Source organism: Sciurus vulgaris, assembly GCF_902686455.1.
Source record: "Sciurus vulgaris genome assembly, chromosome: 9".
In the NCBI taxonomy this organism is placed as follows: Eukaryota; Metazoa; Chordata; class Mammalia; order Rodentia; family Sciuridae; genus Sciurus; species Sciurus vulgaris.
In genome coordinates this window covers 96,944,918-96,962,490 of record NC_136469.1, presented here as the reverse complement: position 1 = coordinate 96,962,490, position 17,573 = coordinate 96,944,918, and the positions used below count along the sequence as shown (strand labels likewise).

Here is a 17,573-nt window from a genome sequence, read left to right as displayed (position 1 = left end):
GAGCTAACACTGAACTACATCCCTAGGCCAGTGTTATCATCTTTAAAGAACAAGATATATGATTCATTTTCAAACTGTATGTATGGAAAGAACATGAAATCTACCTTTTTAGTTTTAATTATATAATTGTCAAGCAACTGAAATGTCTTCCACAGTAGTTGCATTAACATAGTTTTTCATACTAATCTTTAGTTTAACATTTATTGATTTTATTTCCAGTTGAGCATATAAATGAAGGTAAATATTACTCAAAGCCTATTGGAAATAAACTCCAATCAGATGCTTTGTAGGTTCTAAGGAAAGAGGTTAAATCAAGGGTACTTCACAAGAAAATAATCCAGTATAAAACATCAGTCTGTTTCTTGGATAAAAGGTGTAGTGCTCTAAAGCCAAAAATAGCATTGTTCATTAAATCCAAATATGTTCCTAAACATTAGACACTTATTAGATCATAACATTATCTGAAAGACAATTAAATGAGTCTTTCATTCTAAAAAGGTTTGTTAAAATTACCTTCCTAAATAACTTGTTTTCTAATTTAGCCTCGAATTATAATTATTTACAATGCAGTTACAAGGAGGTGTGTGTTTTACTTAAACAGCAACAGCAACAAAATTATTAGTGTTCCAGATAATGTGTGATGGTTTATCATTTCATTTCTTAAAACATGTTTTAAGTAAATTTAAAATTACAGCTAACCTGAAAATTAATGCAAATTAACCTTAAGATGAATTGAATACAAATCTCCTCCCATAGAGAAGACTGTGGGGAGGGACTGAGGAAAATATGAAACCATGATCTAGTTGAAGGTTTGCTTTATTCCTGAGCTTCTCTTTTCACTCCCAGTTTGAATCTTCTTACTATATCTTCTATATCCATCCTGTTTTCCCCTTCTGATTTGTTTTTCCTTTCACACTGACATATCGTAGAACAGAAATATTTCTAAAACTCCTTGTCTTGACTTTCTTCAAATAACCTATATTTTAAATCACAACACTGCGAACCCCCACCAAAGTAACTCTGGCAAATATTGTTGCTGACACTGCTTGCCTAAGGTATTTTTCTTCTCTCCCCATTTTCCTCCTCTATGCTATGACCAATTTAATCTTCTAAAAGCATGGTGTTTACAATGTAGTTTCTGATTCTATCCACTTTTCCACTCAACCACTTGCAAACTCCTCTCAAATGTTCTTCTACCCGACTTACAACTAAATGTAATCTCATTTACCATTTATAACCCCACTTTTGAAAATAAATCCCATCATTAAATGGGAACAAGAACTTTTCTCATTTATTGAATTCCTACTCTTGCCCGGAATCTTAATAAGTTCTTTATATATATATATCACCTTTAAGCCTTAAAATACCTGGTAAAAAAGTATGAAATTCAGATGTACACATTAGGATATAAAAAATTTTGATAATCTACTATGGTCAGACAGCGAACAATGCAAATAGCATTTAAAACCAGTATTTTCTCATTCTGTTTATGATGCTGCTTATGAAACATACTTTCTGGTGGTTCATTACTTGATGACAAGTAGTTTAAATTTTCTTTTTTAAGAAAATAAGGATCTTTTGTAGACATAAAGGAGTAAGAAATTATGATCACATTCAGATTTAGGTTAAGGCAAATACATATTTACTATAGACTATATTTCTCCCAGGTTGTATTTAATTTGGATGTGTTATAAAATATACATCTGTGCATGTAAATGGTTGCTGCCAAATGCATAACAATACCATTCTATTTAAAAGTGTTGATAATTCTCTGAAATCAATATTTGATCTAAAATAGCATAATGGCTGCTAAGCAGTGTTATGCAAGTTTGGAACTCTGACAACAATGCTATATTATGGAAATGCAAAGCCTGCAGTATTTTTCATGTAGTGATAGGTATCATCTAAATACTAGTTCATTTATTAATTTAGTGATTCATTTAGTGATCCAGTTTCTGTTATTACCTCAGTTTATTCAGGCTTCTTATCTCAAACTAAGTATAGGTATATAAAGAATTTTTAAAAATCAGTGTTTGCATGTTCAGTATCAATACAGAAAACTAAAAAATTCTTTGGGATATATTCAATATAAATATTTATCCTTCTTAAGACAGAGCTTACAGTATTCTATATGCATGCATGGATGTTTCATGTCATTAAATGTTATGAGTTGCCTCATTTGCACTCAAGCTGAATTCATGTTTCTTTGCATTGCCTTCAAATTCCTTTCTATTCTTTCTGAATAGATCCTCTGTATTATATTCTATTGGTTCTTCCTTAATCCTAACAAACTAGAAGACTTGCAGTTCTGTAACATGCTATCTTTAACCAACTTTGCCTTTACTATAACAACCCTTAATCCAGAGTGTTCTTTTTCCAACTACTGTTCAGTGAAGTCTCATCCACTTTTCAAAGTTTAGCACAATTTCTCCTCTCTTCTTGGAGGTTTTCCAGATCAACCGCCTAGTGTTATCACCTGTATTTTTAATAACACTTCCTGTTTCTTTTTTAAAATCAGATTTATAAGTCATAAATTATGATATATATTTTAATCTTTGCCTATCCTGCATTACCTTTTGTCCTTTTCCTCGTCCTAATCCTCATTGTTTCCTCTTCTTCCTTCTCCTTTTCCTTTTTCTCCCACTTTCATGCAAGAATCATGCCTTTTATGTATCACACACCCCTGTAACCAAATGCAGCGAACACTTGAATCAATCAACAATGACATACATGTGTGAATTTGTTGAATTCAATATTTTTTAAAATATTAATAAAGGTGACTAAGTATCTGTCCCCTGTGAATCTCCAAAGAGAGAGAGAATTATCCATGATTGCATTCATTTTTACAACTTTCAACTCATTTTTACTACTAACTAGTCTCAATGGTTAAATGTTTTATTAATACTTATTTCATATAATGTTGTTTGATCCCATAAATATTAGAAGATAGGAAATGTCCTTGAACCTTACTATGATTCTTTAGTTTTCAAGGTCAAAATGCTGGGAGAAATTGTTTAATGTATAAAATCTCCTATGAGAAATAGTAGGACCCAAACTGATAGTTCTTTACAAGTCCAGCATACACTCTCTCGATTGATAAGTAATGCATATACTTATTTAACAATAAGAGAAATTTAGAGGAAAAGCATACTTATAAGTTTTGAGAATTATAAATTGTAGCTAGCATTTTAAGCTCATTATACATTTCATTCGGTCCAAACTCCTTTGAAACTCATTTTGTTTCTGCCTTGTTCTTGTCACCTTAAACATATTTACGCTTTATTGGAGAGTGATGGCAGGAAGGTGAATTATAGTCATTTAAATTTTCATCTTTCTGCCATGTACCTTTTCCCAAACAGTTAATGTATCATAGAGATTCCATTCATATCCGGAGGAGATTTCCATGTAGAATTGCTTTTAGGAAGACAATCTTGGGAACAATGTCACTTTGTAGGGCATAGATTCTGAAGCATTACTATACATATGTTTATAACTTCAATCTTTATCAAAAACTAATGTATACATTGGATGCTGTCTTATGTGACTTAATATATCCCTAATATCTTTGCTTGGTTTTTCTTCATTGTGCATTAAGAACTTTGCTTTAGAAATGACTTCAGCAAAATGTCCTTTTTATAGGAAAATGGATTGGTTTAGTGAAGTTAATGACAGGACAGATGTTGAAAGAAGTCTTCCTGGATGTTTACTTTTAAAAAAAAAGTTAGTATTCAGTGAATAGTGATATATTTTCCTATAGTTCATGAGCAATCTGTTCATTCTTCCAGTTTATATAGTATAAGTATCATAATTAAATATTGAATTAATCATATAGTGGTGATTATTTGACAGTACTGCTCTGGAGGAAACATATTTTATTGTATTGCATGTAATATAAACCTGTTTCCACTGAATATTTGCATAATCCTATAAATTATATAACATTATTTCCCCCTTTATACAGGCAGGGAAATTGAGGCACTGAGTGATTAAATGAGTCACTTGAGGTCACAATTCTAATAGATTAGCAAATGAGATCAGGTAGTCTGACTCCAGAAACTGTTTTTAACTACTGTGATAAGTGAACAACAAAAAAATCAAATAATTTGATAAACATGTAATTTTGACAGGATAAAGGCAAGTATCTCAGAAAAATTTTGGCAGAATGGAGTTATTTCAGGTTGAGCATGCATATCTTTAATGCTTGAAATCAAAATTATATTGGATTTCAACTTTTTTAAAACTTTGTAATATTTGTATATACTTAATGAGATCTTCAGGATTGTACCCAGTCTGAATATGAAATTTGTTTATATTTCATATGTTTTTTATACCCTGAAGAAAACCTCATGTAGTATTTTTGGTCTTGTGTTTGACTGAGACCCATCACATTAGGCCAGCTATGGAATTTTCCACTCATGGTATTAAGTCAATATTCAACAAGTTTCATATTTTGGAGCATTTCGGATTTTGTGTTTTCCAAATAGGGTTGCTTAACCTATAGTGCATTCTTCAATTAACTATCTTTATTTCGAATGTCACTTTAAATTTATTTTAAATTTTATACTCAATCTGAAATTATTGAAAATATTCACCAATCACTAGAACGGTAAAAAAAAAAAAAATTATTAAAGAACACCCAATTTGTCTTGCATTGATCAGTTTTCAATGTGCTGACTATGAAAGACAGTACCTTCAATTTGGGGGTTACCTCAGTACTCTGCCTTCCTAATATCAATCTGTGCAGACTGTAAGGAAAGGCAACTGGACCTGTTAAAATGACTCACTGCTTATAGATGTTAATGCCTTACGTGCACATTGAGTATATTAAGCAAGCATCATTACAAGCACATTGAACATCTTCAAGCAAAACTACTCATCCTAAATTGAGAACAGGTTGCATGGTTTATTCAATGATCTTCCAAGTTTCTAGCATCATCAGTGGGCACTCCTCAACCTCTTGAGTGAATTAATCATCTTTCAGCTGCCTTCTAATTTAGTTTCAATCTATATACTAATTGTTAGAAATAAGTTGTTTAGGAACTTACAGAAGCACCGTTTTAATAGAAGTTTTAAATTGTAATTTAGGTTATACCTTGCCTTGATTTTTAATATTAAGGTTTTAAACAATCAAACATAAAAGTAGCATCTTTTATAAGTCTGTGATCACAAATCCTACAAGATGCTTAGAAAAGTAATGTAGTTAACATGTAGAAAAATTTCTGAGTGAATGTAAGCCTAAAACGAAAGTAACAACTTTTCCACTTTAACTGTACAGTAATAGTGAAGAATGAAAGTATTTTCCTATTTTAATGTTACTGAAAAGCATATTTAGTGAACAATGATATTTTATTATTCTAATGTTAGTGAAGTTATATATATAAGGAAAATACTTATGAAAAGCAATCTTCAAGTCTCCTTATACATGTTAAAATTAGTATATTTAAATTAATTTGTCCAGGAGAGATGGTTTGAATCTGGAATATTAGCACTATGGTAATACATGCATAAATAATGTCTATTTTATTTACTCATTTTACGTATGATGTTTAGGCTCTACAAAATGAAGAAGTGTTGACTGGGCATGGTGGCACATGCCTGTAATCCTAATTGGGAGACTGAGGCAGGAGGATTGAGAGTTCAAAGGCAGCCTCAGCAAAAGCAAGGCACTAATCAAATCAGGGAGACCCTGTCTCTAAATAAAATACAAAATAGAGCTGGGGATGTGCCCCAGATCAATCCCTAGTACTCCCCCTTCTCAAAACAAAAAACAAAACAACAGCAACAAAAACACAAAACGAAGTGTTGAGTGCAGTGGAGCGTGCCTGTATTCCTAGAGACCAGGCAGGCTGAGGCAGGAGGAAGTCAAGTTTGTGACCAGCCTCAACAATTTAGCATGATCTTGTCTCAAAATCAAAAATAAAAAGGGCCGAGATTCAGCTCTGTGGTAGAGTACCCTGAGTTCAATCCCCAGTACAAAGAAAAAAAGAGGGAGAGAGAGAGTAAGAAAAAAGATGGGAGCAGAAAACAGATGTTTTAATCAGGAAATAAGAGATTATTCAGGGAATTTAAATAAGAATATCTTTATTTGATAACCACCACCCCCCTTTTTTTCTTCTTTTTTTGCAGATTTCATATTTGGGATATTGGTGTTTGAATTTTTGAGGAATTTTTCTTTTACTTTTTGAGTTCTTTTTTTTTTTTTTTTTACATCATCAATCTTGGAGTACAGAAGAGGAACCATAAACACAGTGACTTTGTTTCACGTTTGAAACACACATTCTTGAGGAAGTCTCACACCTTGAGTCCACAGCCATGTGGCCATCACAGCTACTAACCTTCATGATGCTCTTGGCACCAATAGTTCATGGTAAGATCTTTAACTAGATTTTTCTGTAATGCTCAATGTTGTTTCACTTATCCATGCTATACTTTTTCTTTGAGAACCTCATTCTAATAGTTTACAGTTTTCTTCTTATCGTGTATTCATATGAGTAAGTACCATAATATGTAATTTAAGCTATAGTAAATACATATTTTCAGTTGGATTTCTTAAAGTACTCATTGCAATGTTTGCATACCCAAAGCATTTTGCTTCCTTTATTTTTAATTTTTTAAAACTGCATAGTTTACTTTTTGTTTTACCACACTTATGGGCAATCACCACAGAATAATATGAATATATATATATACCTTCTTTTTTTAGAGAAAGGTAGTTTTGCAGAAACATGTTAATATATTCATAATGAACTTATAATCTTATTTTGCTCAAATAAACTTGATATTTTCTACAAAAATATGATAGTCTAGAAGTTATATGCCTTTGTAAATTTTATAAAATGCATAATCATTCAATATGGAATTACATCATTGTCAATTTTTTGGCTTACACGTTTTTGTACTTAAAAAAATTTCTCATATAGTAAGCATAAACATTTAGAAAAAATATAATGAACTGCTTTCCCAGACCAAGTAATCTTTTCCTTGGTGCTTACTATTCTATACAGTCTTTAATACACAAAGTGCAAACTTTAACCTCTCAATAAAGTAAAATCGGGGCTGAGATGGTAGCTCAGTGGTAGAGTGCTTGCCTAGCATGTGTGATGCACTGGGTTCAATTCTTAGCACTGGGTATAAATAAAATAAAGGTCCGTTGAGAACTAAAAAAAATTTTTAAAAAAGTAAATTAAGTGAAATTTTTTGTCACATACCTTTCATTGCAAAGACAGAACACAAAACAAAACAAAAACCCTGACCACAGAATAGTATGAATATATACCTTCATTTTTTTAGAGAAAGGTAGTTTTGCAGAAACATGTTAATAAACTCATAAGGAACTTATAATCTCATTTTACTCAAATAAACTTGGTTTTTACTACAAAAATATGGTAGTGCAGAAGTTATGTGCCTTTGCAAATTTTATAAAATACATAATCATTCAATATGGAAGGATGACTGACTTATAGTTTGTAAAGCTAAATGTAATAGTCAATGAATCTTTTCAAAACAGGTAAATTTAAATTTATATGTTCCTTTGTTTATTTTTTATAATTTAAAGTTTGGTGCTAGTTATCACTGGTTTTGCACTAAGATGAAAAGGTTATAATATAGCACTATCTCATACATTGATAGTAATTATAGCAAAGCAGAGGCACAGCTGTATTTGCTAATGTTTAGAAGGTTTCAGATGTTTACAGTGTAGCAAGCAGCTGAAATGCAATTTTAGCCTCTTTAGTTCACTTTTGGTTTTTAATTGACTACAAAAACTCGTTGTAGTTCACCAGTGATACAATTGCTAATTTCAACATGAATTGCATTCTACTGCCATTATAAAAAATAAAAACTGTGTAAAATGACTTCTTTTTTGAAGTTTTCCTCTAACTCTCCTCAGATTTAAAATATATAGTTCTAACATAGCTATAAGCTAGATACATTTTTAAACATGAGAATAAAATCCTATTTATATAACCACCTTGCTTTAAATGATGTAAATTGTCAATGATTTCAAAATATTTCCTTAATTCACATATTGATGGTTCACTTACATTCACATACATGGGCACACCAAATATTTTGTCATATGGGGGAATAAGAATCATATCACCCAAATGAATTCGTTTCTGATTGTACATACATCTGAAGGTGATTAAAATTAATTTTTTTAGTTAAAAAAGAGCAAAACAAAACTAGCCTCATATGATTATTTTGAGGATTAAATAAATAGCCTGTGTAAAGAATCAGTCTCAGTGCATGACAAATTTGTCTTCAACATGCTAATTTCCTTCATCACACAATGCGTTCATCCAATTTATTTTTATTTTAGTGAGTTGAAACAACCAGGAATTAGCTAGCCATGAGAACCATTTCATTTGATATTCATACTAAGAAAAAAAAAATCAAACACACAAGTTTTGTTGAAATGGTCACTTTAAAATCACTCTTTTTTGGGGAAGATATTTAAAAATAGGAAAAGTAGTCATTGTGGGAAAGATCATTTTTTAGGAGCTGAAATTTCTTAAAAAAATTTTTTTTAGTTGTAGGTGGACACAATACCTTTATTTATTTATTTATTTATTTTATGTGGTGGTGAACATCGAACCCAGGGTCTCATGCATGCAGGCAAGAGCTCTACCACTGAATCACAACCTCAGTCCAGGGGCTGAAATTTCTGATTGTAAAAAGTGATATTTCCTATGTATTTATTGGGCCTCAAATGTGCTGAGCCATGAATCAGTGGTTTTGGGTTGTAAGCCTGGTGTGTGTATTAAACACACAGAGATACACACAGACACCCAGAATATATCCAGATAACTCTGAGAAGTATGTAAATATAATTAAAAATTTTGATATATTGATAGAACACATAGAATATTTACCTGGTATATAAACAATATGGGGTTAACAACCAAAGTAATCCTTTTTATTTTATTTGGACTAATTAATGTTATCTAGATTTTTGAACCATAATAGACTAAACAATATTCAAGATTTTCACTTATAAACTTTATTCTTATAACCTTCTATGATATGTTAAAACTTTGCATCAGAAAAAATGCATATTGGTTTTCTGCCTTCTATAGAAAGTCTTAGTCTTTGTGCTGCCACTTCTGACTTGACTGAAGGGCTCTAGCCCTTTGAAATCCTACTTGCTTAAAACTAGAGGAACATACTTTTAATAAAGTGGCAAATTGTAACAGGATAGGCCTTTTAAAAGTCTCCATCAGTCCTGGCTTGAAAAAATAACTCTATGATTCAAATACTCAGATGATGGAGTTAAAAGTATTACTTTGTTTCCAAAACATCCTCTGCTGGCATCTCCATGTGTGCTGTTGAGATGTCCAACACTATTTGCCCTTATGAACCCTGGAAATTAGCTTTTCTGAATACTAACTTGTATGACTATCCCTTCTTCCAAAGTAAATAATAACCTTGACTACTGATTTTATGGCTGTAAAATTTAGAGATACTGGTTCAATTAATCGTTAAAACAATCATACGGGTTTATTATTATTTGTTATTACCGTCATATCTTTATACAGAAAAAAAATATTGAGATGCTGAGTGAGAAAGCAACCTAACTGAGGTCCTATAGCTGTTAAGTGACACTGAGGGAGATTAAATTCAAGAATCTTCTGTTAATTTGAAGCATGTGAGGCAGAAACACTGGTCACCTGCCTCTTTTGTGCTCTTTTGACACACAGACTGGGTTTTGAAGCCTGACATACCTAAGATAAAATTTTAATTGTCCCTCCAACTAGCTCAGAAACCTTGTTCCTTTGTAAACCAGTTAATTTATGTCATTTATCACTAGCAAACTGAGCCAGAACACTGTACTTGATACTAAAGATATAGCAATGAAGACTTGCACTTCTTTCCTCAAGGAGCTTATAGTACATTGGAAATTTGTAAGCCTGTTTGTTATCTGTAATATATACATTCTTGTAGGATATTTTAAATAATAGATGGAATAATATATGTAAAGCTTCTAACATAGTAGTTGACATTTGATAAATCTTCCATTTTTTTCCTACACATTATATAACTTGAATTACATAGTCTCTGAACACTATCTGAGCAAAATATGCAACTATCTTTAATCTCAACCTTGAGACTTGAAGATGGCCTTCTCTTTACTTGAACCTCAGTATTCAGGTTTTTCAAGAAGTTTCTAAATACCACTATCTAAACAAAATTATAATTAATATTATTAATATCAAATCTAAATTATTTTGCAAATGTAGGAATACTTTAATCACTCTTTGAATTGGTAACATATAATTGTCAAGGGTTGGAGTTTTGCAAAGTCTGTATATTGATAAAATTGAAAACTAAGCTGAAGAACTAATTCCGATTATGCTCATGTTAATTGAATAATCATATTGCCCTAGAAATCTGGCCAATGTTTCAAATAGGAAAATAAAAATAATCAGAACATCAACATTACATACATATACAATTTTTAAAATTAAGAAGTGTCTCTGGTTCTATGTTTATCTGTTCATATCTTATGTCTCTGTGTACCTCTGTATTTCTCTTTTTCTGTTTTCCATGGCTGTGTCCTCTTCCTGTAGAGCATAAAATCCCTATCTATAATGCAGTGAGAACTGGCAGAGAAGAAAGAGAAGGAACTAAGGCAGTAGTCAGTCTTTGCTGGTGCTATGGTAGTGTTGCATGATGTGGTTGGGAGCAAGGGAAAAGAACAAAATTGCAGAACAATAACCAAGTGATAATGTAAGTTCCGGGGGTTCATTACCATGGGCAAAAAAGGAATATCTAGGTCCAATGTAGGTCATTGGGCTAGGAGATCTCATTCTAGGATATAACTTCACCAAAGCCCCAAATGTTTGGGAGTTCTGAAGGTGACGTGTGCTCATGTATTTTAACTACATCTCATCTTAAATAAAGTTCATTTATAAAGAGAGTCAGAACTGAGAGGGTAGAAAACAAGATCATTGGCACTTACTATGAGAAATAGAAAATAATATTTGTTACAGCATCTTCACAGAAAAAAAATAGGATCAAAATTCTTCTAGAAAGATGTTATCCATGCTTTTTTCTTCAAGTCTGTTGTTAAAGTCACATATGTATTTTTATATTCATGGACTTTATAAGTTAATCTGCTTTTTGTTATATTTATGGAGTTACTTATACTAAATAGTTCTTAGTAGACTAGACAAAGATCAGATGCATATATACTTAGTATTTACCTATTTTTACATAATTTTCTATTTATTATTAATATATTTTATACTTGTAACATCATTTAATGTCAGTGATTTATTAAAACAATTATATATACTTTTTAAACTGCTAACAAGGTATGAGGCTTGGAAAGTCCAAAATGACATTTTACTACATAACATTTTCCCATACAGTTCTTTCTATGAAGATATGTTTTATTAGCTGTGAAAAAGTCAAGATGACTTCTAAGCTCTGCTTAACTTTGTTATTTTTAGAAATTAATCATCCTTGAAATGTTTATAATGTTTGCCAGCCCAGGTAATTTGTAATATCTGCAGTAATATAACTATTTTTATAGTCAAATACATTATACAACTGTGTTTTATCTGTGTCAAGGTGATGATATATGAGGTTACTGCCAACATAGCCAACATCATCCACATTAGCCAGTTTATGCTGAATTTCAAAATATGTATTTTATAAGTTACCTCTCTAAAATCATGGTACAAACTAAAAAAATGAGGGCTGATATCAGTACTTCTTAAGAATTTGTTTAAAAGCCTTCAAAGCAGCCAGCATGTAGGTTAGTAAATGGAACAGAGTTTTCCTTTGTTTTTGTACTTGCAAACATGTTATATTTGAATTTTGTTATAGTGGTAGTCTATGAGAACATGTTTAGCTGTTGAGAGTAAGTATCTCTTATATTCAGATTTTATTAATTTTAACTATTTGAGGTACTGGAATATATCTTAGTTTTTATATTTATTGCATTGAGTGGACTGACTGCAGTAGTGTGGTTGATTGTACATTTAATGTTGATTGATTTTAAAAGTATTTTAAAAGTATTTTAAAAGTATTGATTTTAAAAGTATTTGAATATTTAAGATGCAGTCATTGTTTTGCTGTTCTCTAGATTATTACTTCCTTTCATCCTCAATGTAAAAATGATGTGACATTTATATTTTCATCTTGGTAGCCATAGTATATTTTTAATGCATTTGTTTTCATTCTGATTAGCAAATGATTCCTTAATAGCCCCCAAATCAGCATGTGATAGGAAACGGTGTCACTAGTTTGTCACATAGATAAGTTGTAGTTTATCACTTATTACATTCATTTAAGATATTCATTGACTTATAAAATAATAATTCTTTTAATTTCTCCAATTTCATCTATGAATAATGGCAAAATTTACATACAATCATGTTCTCCAGAGTGCTAATATATAATGACCAAGGAGATATAATTCAGTGACATAATGTGTATTATTGTCTGTTTTAATTTGACAGTTAATAATAATAGTCATTACTGAAAAATAGTGTTGATTTGTTCTACTTTCTCAGATTTTAATTAATACATTGAGAGTAAACTTAATTTTATTAATAATTATACTTTTTTTTGAATCTCTAATTACTCTAAATTTTGTCATGGTAGCAAAATTAGTTACTTTAAGTATAGATAATTCTCTTCACATCAAAGAAAACCTATTATATATGAAGAATGTGATCAAGCTAGTCTATTTAAGGATTTGCAACAGAACTACACTAGTGCTACCAAAAGACATCTTTTGAAACATACAAATTTTTGCATAAAATAGGTACTCACAATAGCATTTGATAAACTGTTTGTTTTACCTACATATATTATACTTTGTGTTGATTTGAATGTTCTGAATTCAGTTTTAAATTACCAGTAAAGTGTACGAACACAGTCATTTGTTAGTCATTACAAGTATGCCTTACTTTTATTGTCAGTTATTCTCCTCATGTAAATTTATATCAGAAAGCATAAACCTTGTATTTCTAAGAACCATTGGTAGTATTTTTTAGATTTTCATTGCAGTTATGTGGAAATCCACATAATTTTTACAAAATTAGAATAATATTGGATATAATATTTCTTTCATTTTAAATAAATATTAAATTTTATACTTTGTTCTCATTAAAAGTTTTTTTCAGATTATTGTATCATTGAATTATGTACCTCTTACCAATTCATATTAGCACTAGGAAGAACACAAGTGCATACAAATATTCCTAGATAAAGTTGGAGAAATTAAAAGAATTATTCTTTCATAAATCAGTGAGTACCTTAAATGAATGGTAGTTAATGATAACATAGGACTTTGCACTTTATCACTACAATTTGTCTAAAACAATTATCCAAATTTTGACTACTTTAATAATGAACACAATATGAAAAAGAATATTCAAATATTGAGATGTTGTTTGCAATAGTATACTGACGTATTCAAAATATCAGGAAACAGTTTTTTCTCATAATGAGACCTCTCTGAATTCAGATATATGACTAACACATATGTATATGTGCAATTTTAGTCAAAACAGTTAAGAAATGCATGTTTTCCTTAGGAAATATCATGACAGGAAATGTAAGGAGCCAACTCTTTAAAGTCACTGGGAGTTATAAAAGAAGACAGGCAGTATGCCATGTTGTTGTATGAAGTGGTGCACACCTGCAATCCTAGTGGCTCAGGAGACTAAGGCAGGAGGATCTGGAGTTCAAAGCCAGCCTCAGAAACTTAGCAAGGCCCTAAGCAACTCAGTGAAACCCTGTCTCTAAATAAAATACAAAAAGGGCTGGGGATGTGGCTCTGTGGTTGAGCTCCCCTATGTTCAATCCCTGGTCCCAAAAAAAGGAAAAGACTGAATATAGTAAAATTATCAACTATTTCCAAATTAATCTTTTGGATTTTGCACAATTGAATTCAAAATTTCAGTTCTGAATTGGAGCATTTCTATGTAGAAACTCAACAAAGTTATTCTAAAATATACATTGGATATTAAAAAGGGAAAAGTTAATAAAAGTCAAAGTAATTGACTTTAGTAAGGTACTTGACTAATTTTACATAAAATACATATTATAAAAATACATTAATTAAAAATAAAATTTCAAAATTTGGAAAATGTTCCAATATGAAAGTGAGATACCTAAAACTGCATTGTAGTTTTTGTTTGATTTGTAAAGTGATAGAAATGACTTCTCAGAAAATCAAATGTTTAGAAGAGGTAGTCAAGTAGTCATTTTGTGTGTGCATGAATGTGTTTTTTAAATTATATATTACAAAATTTATGAAAGACTTGATTTATCTAGATCTCCATGAACAGTGTGTTAGATAGATGAACTGTTGTAGTGACAATAGATTTCAACATTAATAATGACTTTTTAAGAGAATAATTTCTTGTACATCAAGCATTTCAAGATTTCATGTATTTCTGGCTAGTGTCTATGTTTAGATTGGTCTAACTGCTCAGAGTAATTCAAGAGACCCAGAGTTACAACATAAGGCTTCCAAAGTCATCTTGTGGGGCGTTGCCATTGCAGTTCCTAGGAAGTGGGAAAAGTATTATGGAGGTTCTAATGGAAGTTTTTTTATGGGAATGCTTGCATGTAACGTGCGTCATGAGTGGGACTAAAAATATGTAGTTCTTTCATAATAAAGAAGATGTTTATTTGTGAACATAACATAGTTTTAGAAAGCTAGATAGATGTAATGTAATAATATCTTTTTAAAAAATGTGTAATGTATAATGGAAGGGTTTTTTTTACAGCTTCTTGAGATATATTTATGTACCATAAAATTTACTCATTTAAAGTGTAGAGTTCAGTGAATTTAAATATATGGACATTATGCAAACACTACCACAATCAACTTTAGAATATTATCAGTATCCCAAAAAGAAGCTGCATAGCTTTACCAATCACATCCTATTCCTCTCCAGCTCCACACAGCCAGTAGTCTACTTTCTATCTCTATGGACTTGTCCATTCTGGACATTATATGGAACTGGAATTATGTAATACATGATTTATTGTGACTCGTTTCTTTCCTTTAGCATAAGAATTTTAAAAGCTATTGATGTCTCTGCATGCATCTCCACTTAATTCATTTGTTATTACAGAATAATGCTCCATTGTATGGATATCTTCCATTATATTTATCAGTTGATGGGAATTTACATTATTCTCACTCTGGCTATTATGAATAAACCTGCTATAAAAATTAACACACAAGTTTTGGTGTGGACATGTTTTCACTTTCTTGGCTGCAAACCTAGGAATACAAAGACTGAGTCATGTGATAGCTGTCTATCTGTAGCATTCTGAGGAACTGAAAAACTGTTTTCTAAAGTGGCTGATCAGTTTCACATTACAGGCTGTGTGAGGGTTGCCATATTTCCATATCCTCCCCAACATTTGTTACCGTGTCTTCTTTATGTTATTCATCTTAGTGGGGATGAAGTAATAACTTATTGGGATTTTGATTTGCTTGTCTCTGATGTTTGTGATATTGAGCTTCTTTTTATGTGCTGATTATCCATTTGCATATCTTACTTGGATAAATGCTATTGAATGCGTTCTTCATTTTTAATTGGGTTGTCTTTTTATATAGAGATATCTTTAAAGGAAGGACCAGAAGATAGTATGTTTAAGGACATTTCAATTTTTGGGTTCTTTAAGCTGCATTTCTTTAGAGACTTTTTTCAGGATTCACCACTATTTTTTTTTTCACTTATTTTATTTTATTTTAAATCTTATACCATTTGTCTCCCCTCATCACCTCACCTGAACTTTTACTTACATATTCAACTCTTAAAAGTACTGCATTGAATCAGTCTTCATTATGAGGACAAAAAGTAGCAATTGCCAACTATTAAAGTTTTATTGTTTTAAGAGAACTTACCCAGGTGAAGTATATACCAAAAAAGATAATTTATTGAATTTTATTATTAGTTTCCATTTACTCTTCCCTAAGAAAATAATGAGAAACACTAAAACTTTAACCATGGCAGTCTAAACTCTTCTTCCAGATTTTGTATTTTAGTTACTAATATAATTATTAGTTGTTCAAGTTGCATCTTACAGATATTGTGTGGGAGTGGTTTATATTACTTCCATGGGCTGTTTTTCTCTGTGTTCTGCAAACTGCTGAATGCCTCTTTTAGTTTATGTTAAGAAAGGTATGCAATTCTGTAGCTCTAGGTCTTTATCATGTTCACATATTGTTTATTAGTGTCCCTGGATTCTCTCACTCCACTTTTTTAACACTACAAACAAATAAATAAAGATGGAAATCAGCAGAAAACCTGAGATTTTTTATGTCAAGGATTCTAGCAAATATACTACTTCTGTCCATTTCGTTTAGCTGGTATGAAAATATTGCTACTTGGGAAGAAAGGGTTAGAAGAGAGCTAAAGATAATGAATGAGTTTTAAATAGGAACACTGAATAGCTCCTGTAGTTGTAAGGAACTGTGGAGGGTGATATTAACATATTTAGATTTAATGCTATGTGAAGCCCAGAAACTGAAGTTTATAATATTCTCTAATTTGTTTAGATTACTAACTTATAAAGTCCTGCTATATGGAATAGAAAGATCTCTAGCCTTAGAGTCTAATTCCAATTACATTGCTTCCAGACTAATTACCTTAAACAATTTAAATCACAGTGTGCTTATTTATAAAAGGGATAATTAATTCAACTTTGTTATACCATACGGATTAAATAAAATAATGTACGGTAAGTTCTAAACGCAAAACTTCAGGCGTTTACCCCAAGATAATGAATTCATTAAAACATACTTTAGAAATTAGAACTAAAAAACAAATGACCTGGAGAGTAAGCAAAATTTGAAGTAAAATACCATGTTGGGGTCACTTTGTTTTCACAGAGTTTTTCAAAGACTGCATTGTATATGCTTAATCCCCAAATGTGACAGTTTTTCTAATCTTGAGTCTACACATTTGTACACACATTCATTCTATCATTATATTTAGGACTGACCCACTGGACTGTAACTAAGTCTTTAATGAGTTACTAATGAACATCTTAAGCTTAGATCAGCATTCAAAAAAATGCTAAAGGGTGTTGAAAAACTATTCTGATTGCAAGTCTGTCACTTTTAATCAGATTGTAAGCCCAATAAAATTTCCTGTCCTCACCATTCCTTCTGATAGGTATACCCTCACTTTGATATTAGCCACTATTGAAGTTAAAAGAGGTAAATTCAGTGAACTAAATTAGAGAAATTATTGTTCTGATTAAATACAAATATAGAAGTAATATTCAAAATTAAAATAGCACTTTACAGCATTTGATTCTTTTTCTTGGACTCAAATGACTTTAAAACAGATTGATTGTGTTGTTGCATTAGAGAATAACAGATGACATAAGGAGAATAGATTCAGATATGATTAGATCTTGTAGGTGGGGGAATAAATTAAAAAACCTCTGTATTTATAAAAAGAACAAACAGTCTGCTTTCACACATCACTGACTCTCTCCCAGCTGTTGGAGATCCCACAAACTACTAATCTAAATATTACCTGAATTAGATCAGGACTATTCTTTACTGTAGCTCCCCATACAAATCA

At 31.0% G+C, this 17,573-nt stretch overlaps 1 protein-coding gene across 17 annotated transcripts in view; it reads left to right on the top strand.

The window, feature by feature from the left end:
- The window catches only part of ADGRL3 (adhesion G protein-coupled receptor L3), a 760,294-nt gene that overhangs the window by 268,270 nt on the left and 474,451 nt on the right, over nucleotides 1-17,573 (top strand). For all 17 annotated transcript variants that reach the window (XM_079153720.1, XM_079153723.1, XM_079153729.1 and 14 more), the window contains exon 3: nucleotides 6,127-6,367. In XM_079153720.1, the coding sequence (XP_079009846.1) occupies nucleotides 6,313-6,367 (55 nt within the window). In that variant the 5' untranslated portion in view covers nucleotides 6,127-6,312. The remainder of the gene's footprint in view (nucleotides 1-6,126; nucleotides 6,368-17,573) is intronic.